This window comes from Limulus polyphemus, unplaced genomic scaffold (assembly GCF_000517525.1).
Source record: "Limulus polyphemus unplaced genomic scaffold, Limulus_polyphemus-2.1.2 Scaffold2957, whole genome shotgun sequence".
NCBI classification, from domain to species: domain Eukaryota; kingdom Metazoa; phylum Arthropoda; class Merostomata; order Xiphosura; family Limulidae; genus Limulus; species Limulus polyphemus.
This window is the reverse complement of record NW_013668567.1, coordinates 59,206-67,322: the sequence shown is the minus strand read 5'-3', so window position 1 is coordinate 67,322 and position 8,117 is coordinate 59,206. Positions and strand designations below refer to the sequence as shown.

The 8,117-nt window shown below is 31.6% G+C and overlaps 1 protein-coding gene across 3 annotated transcripts in view; it reads right to left on the bottom strand.

The window, feature by feature from the left end:
• The window catches only part of LOC106468303 (ubiquitin carboxyl-terminal hydrolase 15-like), a 43,926-nt gene extending 37,480 nt beyond the window's left edge, over nucleotides 1-6,446 (bottom strand). For 2 of the 3 annotated variants that reach the window (XM_022396644.1, XM_022396645.1), the window contains exons 1-2: nucleotides 6,060-6,446; nucleotides 2,142-2,269 (exon numbers count right to left, since the gene is read on the bottom strand). In XM_022396644.1, coding sequence (XP_022252352.1) covers nucleotides 2,142-2,269; nucleotides 6,060-6,184 — 253 coding nt within the window. In that variant the 5' untranslated portion in view covers nucleotides 6,185-6,446. The remainder of the gene's footprint in view (nucleotides 1-2,141; nucleotides 2,270-6,059) is intronic. The other variant, XM_013928721.2, reaches the window with a different exon arrangement.
• Nucleotides 6,447-8,117: the final 1,671 nt, after the last annotated feature.

Genomic DNA, 8,117 nt, shown 5'->3' with positions numbered 1-8,117 from the left:
TGTTTTTAATAGATATACTATGTTTTTTTTGAGTTGCAATGGTGGAAAACATGGAACAGTTTTTTATTTTGTTCTGTGAATTTGGTTTCCAATTTTCTTCCTGTTTCTCTGATGTAGAATTGTAGACAGTTATGCATGTTACTTTGTAAATGACGTTGGTATTGTGTGAATCTAAATAATTTTTGTTTAGTAATGATTTTAATTTAGGACTGGATTTTTGAGAGAATTTGACACCGACAGAAATATTGTGTTTAATGGCTAGTTTTGTCCAAGTGTGGATAATTCTTGAGCTGGTTTCAGAGACAAAAGGTAAACTGCAGTGTAAAGTTCTGTTGTTGGGTTTGTTGTATTAATTTTGTTCATGAGTTGAATTTTGTTGTGGGGAATGTTGGAGAGTTTTTCAACAATAGCCGGTCGAAATTTATTGGTATGAACGAAGGAATGCTTTATGTGGTTGATTTCTTCACTTATGTAGTCCATTGAACAATCTTGTAGCTGTGTTTACGAAGTTTTTGAGTGTATTGATTTTTTGTGTGGTGTCATGAGCAGAATTCCAGGGGATGTAGAGGCCGGCGTGTGTGTTCTTACGATGAATTTTGGTTTTAAACTGTGTGTCCAATCTAATAGTGTTGAGGTTAAGAAAGGATAACTGTTTATTGTTTTCGTGTTCTATGGTAAATTTGATGTTAGGATGAATGTAATTTATGTGCTTAAAGAAAGTTAGTGTGTGTTCTGTAGAAGTGAAACCAGCAAAAGTTTCATCGACATATCTGTACCAGTATAGTGGGGGATGAAGTGCAGTACTCTTTTTATTTGGTGTCAACTTTTGATAACACTTAACCCTACTTTTTTTTCTAATGGTAGTAGTGCACTAAATAATTTTTATTTAATTAAATAATGCACCAAAGAACACAGAATAATAACATGCTAAAAGTAGACAATGTCCCATAACTATCACAATTTTTCTGGCTTTCTAACTATGTGTCTAGGGCCGTTACAAATTCATCCAAGCTAGTCAATGCATTTCCCGTGGGAACGAAGATTGTACTGAAAGAGGAATTAAAATTTTTCTGTATAGAAAATAATGTAATACATCATTTTATAGATGAAAACCTTGGCTTTCTATTGGTTAAAAAATAATATATTATTAAACGTAAGAGAGAACTATTGACAAATCCTGAAAGAGAGGATGTGACAGGTGAGTGTGGCAATAGGGATCTGATTTTATGTTTGATGACTCTTTAACCAAACAAAACTGAAGGCTACGAAAATTATGCTTTATCTGAGTGATGACAACACTATAATAAGTAATTTACATTAAATTTCGTACTTCTTGGAGGTGATAAATAAATTAAAGAAGAGAGGATGCCTTGAGAAAGCAAATCACATTTTCACACTAGGGGAAATTCTGGATCTTTTTTAAATATTGCCTTATAAAATGAAGAACTTACAACTTGTATACTATTAAAATATGGATTATTAGCAATGCTTTTATGCTATACTAATTGGTATAATATGAACAAGCAAAAAGTAGTTTAATTAAATTTTGAATGTAACTCACTAAAAAAACTCGTGACATGCACAGTAAAGAATGCCTGTGATGAGAGGGGTAATCACTGCTGAAAAAACACTAGACATTTTCTTCTTTAAAAAGCCAAGGAGACCATGTTGTGAAGAGAATGATGAAGTCTCATAAAAAAAAAGAAAGAATTAATCTAGATGAATTTGAAAATGACTTGTGGCAACTTTGTTAAGTTGCAATACCTTCAAATCATTTCTTTCTCTGGTTAATCAATTGTTGCATTATTTTGTGACAGTTGAGGTTTATGGTATTTCTTGCAGTTTTAAAGTTTTACTTTATATACCAGGAACTATTTTGTTCATGAAATGCCATGTATGATACAACTAAATATTAGGGTTTGAAGTGTTATTAGAATAAAAATATACCATTTACCTCTTTCATTAGTGGATGTCTTTACAAAGAGTTAAGACTTTTAGTGCTGGATTTAGTTGAAAGTGTTAAAACTATGAATGTTAAAAAGATGCTAAGCAATAATTGCTAATCAAAATCAAATCTACCAAACTATTTTGTCCACTGCAATAAATACAAATAATGTTGGTAAATGAACAAGAAAAATTACCTTTATAAAGAGCAGAGTTATCAATTGGACCTGGATGAACCTCATCTTCTTTAACACTGCTGACATCACTGTCATCATAACCAACAAACTTCTTCCACTGTTTAAACCACTGGCTGTCTATCAGGTACCTATAAACCCAAGAATTTTAGCCACTGGAAACAAGCAGTACACAACAGAATTATGAAATTTTCTAAAGATTAAATACTTCAAAGCAACTGTGCATTTCATAAGTGCTTGTTTTTTTTTCAGCTGATCAGAAACTAATTTTAATGGCGACAGAATATTACACACCCCAGTTATTTCAAAATGTTAAATTTTAAAAACTTATGCAAAGAAGCACCAAATACTTAAGTCCTATGAAAAAAAAAACTTATGTTTTGACACACAATATGTTAGTACTTCATAATAAAAATGGGTTTAAATAGGGACTTGTGTGTTTTATCTAGTATATGTTTCTAATATATCGACTTTATTCACAAAATGCATATGTATTCCTTTCTCATCTATATGTAATAACAAGCAAAATCACCCAACCTCAGTGATGAGAAAAGTTTAAGTTAATCTATCAATTTGAGTTATTTCAAGGACTTTAAAAAGGTTATTTGTGTTGAATTCTTGGTTTCACTCAGAGCCAAAGCTCTGAGCTACTTATAAGGCCCACAGCAAAAAAAGTACTTGTTGAGTATTTCAGTCATGCTAAGAGCCGCTCAACAATAACATACAGTAAACCTACATTTTTATTCTTTACGTTATGTCACATTTTGAAATGTGAATAATAGTGTGACTAATTCCTAACAATTTAGTGTAGAATATCCTGCTTTCAAAATAAAATTTGGCATCAACATTATTTATGCCTATTTTACTGTCATTTCAAAAGTGAATGTTGAGATTTGCCTGCGTGCACAGCTTTTCAAACGGGAGACAGACAAATGCTCGGACAGACACCACGGTTCGCAGTATATATAAGATTCAACCTTCTAGTGGCTCTTACTAAACTATTCAAGAAGGAAGAACATACACTTCTTCCAAATTTGTTCATAACACTTACAGCTACACAATAAAAACTTTCCAAATTGACCAATCATATAGCTTGATTACCTCTCTCTGGGTTAGTCCTTGGAATGATCTTGGAAGAATTTGATTCTTCATCATAAAGAGAAGAATGTTTGAAATTATAGCAAAAAATTATCCACCCACTGCAGAACTAATACCCAGAAAAAAAATTACCTTGTCATATTTTAGAACACAATTGAGTTTCTAACCCCAGATGAAACCACTTTATGATTTACCAATCTTGTTTGCACATCATTTACACACTATTTAGTCACTTCTTAAACACTTTTATCAAATACGAACAATATGTCACCCAAAATTAATATTTGGAATACTTTATATTTATTTATTTAATTAATATATCCAGCTACTTTAAATGTAATTGTTATATGGATACAAGTAAACATACAGATAGATCAGATACACAAACATATGATTTAAGATATGTAAAAGTTTCTTCTTTTAATTCAATATAAAAACCTAGTATTCATACACAGTGAGTTTATTAATGTATAAAAACTATCATTTAATAGTTTTTAGGCAGTTCAGTTAATAAGTGATGTACATAAAACAAGTCTTTTTGGTCACAGTAAATAAACTTTCATGATAATTCTTATGCACACTAATAAATAATCCAAGTCTTAGTAAATCTACATTAGTATACGGAATTTAATAATATAAAAACTGGTAGGAATCTTACCAATAATTTATTTTCTACTCCAAGTATTCCCTTACATACAAGTGTAAAAGTTAATTAAAGCTGGTAGAAAGTTCATATTATTAACTATGTGTTCTAATGAATTAATAATATCAATATTTATTGATTATCAGCTTAGTTGAGAACTTTATATGAGGATTTTTTATGTAGGTTCTTATTCTGAGATTGATAATTTAGAAACTACATATATATACACACACACATTTTTTAAATTTACTTTTAAACAGCTTGATCATTTAATTATCAACCTCTTTCTCACTAACAGTAGCAAATAAAATGGTGGGAGCTACTGTACTTTGTGTGTTCATAATCAGTTCACTTTAAGTGCATTAAAACAAACCAATATGTCATGCAGCTTTATACAATCATACATATATATATAATAAGCACACAGTAACAAAGTGACTTTAAACTCAGAAGTTTTATACATAGGTTGTACAGCTTATGCAGAAAAAGATCACAGGTACTTGCGACAAATGTTTTTTTTTTCTGTTAACTTTTTACTTTTATATAAACTTTCATAATTGCATGTTAAGCATAATTTTCACAACACAAACACACAAAAAGAAAGTAAGACTTGTAACTGTAAATTAATTTTAAATAATATGTTCTCTATAATTATCTTTAAATATTTTGCAGTATTTTTGTAATACATAGCTTAACTATAGAGAGATAATTCCTCAACACTCAATGCAAATGATTTAGTTTTAACATTTTGTTGATGATTTTCTTTACTTTTTTTTTGGGGGGGGGGGTAAACAGGTTACACAATTACATGCAAGATTTTTTAATGTTTCTAATGAATTCTTTGACTTGCTAAAAAAATATCTAATGAAAAGTATAATAACAAGATGGTATGCATTTTTTTATGAAAAGAAGTTTTAATTTTTTTAATACAACCAATTTTTTATTCATTAGTTAGGTGTCCCACTTTGGACTCTCAAAAATCTGGTCAGTTTAAGCAATTGGTACATCCATCCTTTGATATAATTACTGAAGAACTTTCTGTACTGGTTTTAATATGATGTTAATGAGTATGCCTGAAGATAACTGGCATATTGCATTAAATCACATTTTTTAAGCACCAATTTCAAAATTTACCTGTCATTGTTTTTTAGAATCGATAGATTCGTGAAAAATGCAAGTAAGCAGGGGCTGCCATAAACATGTTAGATCCTATTAAAAATAGTGTTAAAACTGATGCTTTATTTAACTGTTGTTTATATCCTTTAGCTTGGTATATTTGACTATGAATGAGCCTGTGTATTTACATACAGATTCCTAACGTTGTGTTCAAGTTAACTGTGTAATATCTTCAATTTGGACACTGTATATTCTGAGATTTATTTAGGATATTTATTCATTATATATATATATATATATATCAATATTAGCATTTTAAAGTATAGGGTGGTTTGGAATAGGTGTTGTAAATGTTTTGATGGCTCAAAAGAGTGACAATAGGTGTTTTTGGTTCTAACTCAATAAAAGTAACAATATAATGAATATGCATAAATTCTACAAAATCACACAGCAGGTGTACAGTGTCCTGTGAAGTATGTGTAAACTTTTCACACAGTAACAATTATGTTTCCTTTTTTTTCTGTTTATTTTAGAGCAAAGCCACTTTGGGCTATCTGGTGTGTCCACCAAGAGGAATTGAACCCCATATCATAGTGTTCCAAGTCCATAGACTTAATGCTGTCCCATCAGAGGGCCAGTAACAATTACACAAACATTACCATTTATATTTCATAGCTGCAATGTAATTAGATCCCGTGCTATGATTTTATGATAAACAGAACGAAAGATATGTTTGAAATTAAATTCATAAGTCAAGTAAACTAGTGATAAAATGTGCATCGTTATAGCTTCTTGGAATTTTTGTTTATTTCTAAATTATGGATACTTTGTAGAGAAGATGCTGACTAGTTCACAACGAAGTACAAGTCATTACTTAAAAGTAGTAGTACTACTAGATAGTAGTAGGCCTAATAACAGTAATACTTAAGTTCTGGAATAACATTTTAAATGAATATACGTAAGGGCAGCAAGGGTCGCCACAGTTAAGATTCATAAAAATCACAAAGACTAAGGCTCATAGTCATAATGCAATAATGAACAAATTACTAATAATATATACTTGCCATGTATCTCCTTTTTTCAAAGGCTTTCCAAGACATTCGGAAATTTTATTCCTTTGCGTTTCCAAATCTGGAACTTCCCCTTCCAGCTGATGATTCAATTTTATTTTCAAACCATTCTCTGCCATAACGTAACGGGTAACGTTTATTATTACTATATTATATATTAATAACTTAGAACTGGCAAAATAAATCAACCTTACAAATAAAGATTTTCTACAACCAAACTGAATACGACATGAATATAACCTATTTTACTTTCTTTTCTTGTTGCTGAAGCTCAAGTTTGAAAAAAATATCTAATCTCGTGCAATTTCATTACAATTTACACTGTACCGCTTCCGGTGTTCTTTTTAGAACTGTATGACAAACCTCTTGTTCATCACCAGGTGGAAGATTATGCATGTGACTTTTTGAATATACCTATTATCATCCAACAGTGAAAGTAAAACGGCGTGTTTCTCGCAGAATGGAAAAAGTTCGTCGCAGATTTACAACATGACCAAGGAAAAAATCATTAAATTGCACAAAGTTTCAGATTAATATTCTTCTTCGGATATATATATATATATATGACTAACCTAAAAACTGTTCGAATGTGTATTGCCAATATTAGATCAACTTTTTTATCACTAAATATTAAGAATGAGGTGAAAACTACTGAGCTGTACCTTTAGTTTATGATTTAATTCTAGCTTTATGTGTAGTTTTAACAATAGGATCAAGGAATGTAGTTAAGTTACTTTTACTCTTCTTTCCTCTAGTATCGCACGTGCTTTCTCGCCAGAAAGTTTGCTGTGAAATAGAATAACTATGTGAGGGTGAATAATGATCTTTTCCACTTTCTGGTCAGGCGATATATATCCTTTCGTAATTTTGTATTGGCATTGTTTTCAGTGATATGGATGCATAATGCTATTCTCTTTTTATATATTCAGGTTCACGATTTCCCTTGGAGTGTTCAAGTAGCGACTGCAAGATAACATAAGGTTTGACAGAAACTGGATTTGCAGGGGTAAATCTGAATTCATAGACTCTGGCTGAGTTGTGAAAAAGACAGAAATAGGATAGAATGTGGAAACAGTATTTATTTGCTTTACAAAACAATACAAAAGACGAGTGTTTCTGCTCTTGCCTGATTAATACTGGTGTTACGACAGAGGAATCCACGTGACGCTGGTAACACGTAATGAGTGTCTAGAACGTTCTTGAAGGCTCAAGTGTTTACCATTTGCCCTCTATTTCGTATATATAAGACCGGCGAGAAGTGACGGCATATATAGATAGATAATAGCAGACAGAGATTGAAGATATTGTTACGTCTCTGGTCGTTAGTTAATTTTCCGTAAAAATTCTTTCAGAAGAAACTATAGCGATACAAGTCCTTTCTTAAATAATACTGGTTTACTCTTTCTAAATACAACTTTGCAATACACTTAATTTCCACAGTCGAGCTATAACAAACGCTATAATTCACAACGAACGTCTCACATGCTCGCTCAACAATACGCCTCTCTCTTTCCACAGTTCAATTACCCATTCCATTAAAATTGTTTCTGTCAGTTCTTACCGGTCTTATATATAAAAGAATACCGCATATCTAGTAACCTCCTGAGACTTCACGAACCTTCGAGAATATGACGTGTTACCAGCGTCAATGATCCCCGCTGTCGTAACACTGCCCCTTCCTTAGTATTGTTCGTCCCGAAGAATAGTCACTTACATTAAACCAATAGATAATTGACAATAACTTAATTAAATGGACAGAATTTACAAACACAAAAATTAAAATTCAACAAAGTCTCTTAATTTTACGGGACGTATCTTCTTCCGTACTGGTCTCCGTCTTGTTGGCTTCTGCTTCACGTGGGGTTCATCTGCTCCATCAGGAAATGTCCTATTAGCGGTAACAGTCACATCAGTGGTAGTAACTTCATCAAGAGCTTCATCGTTTCCCTTCTCAAAACTGAGTCGAGTTTTTTCTTCAACAGTGGCTTTTTCAGGTGACACGTCTTCAGCAGCATCATTTGTTCCGTTGTTCACTTCGTTCCAACTGAAATG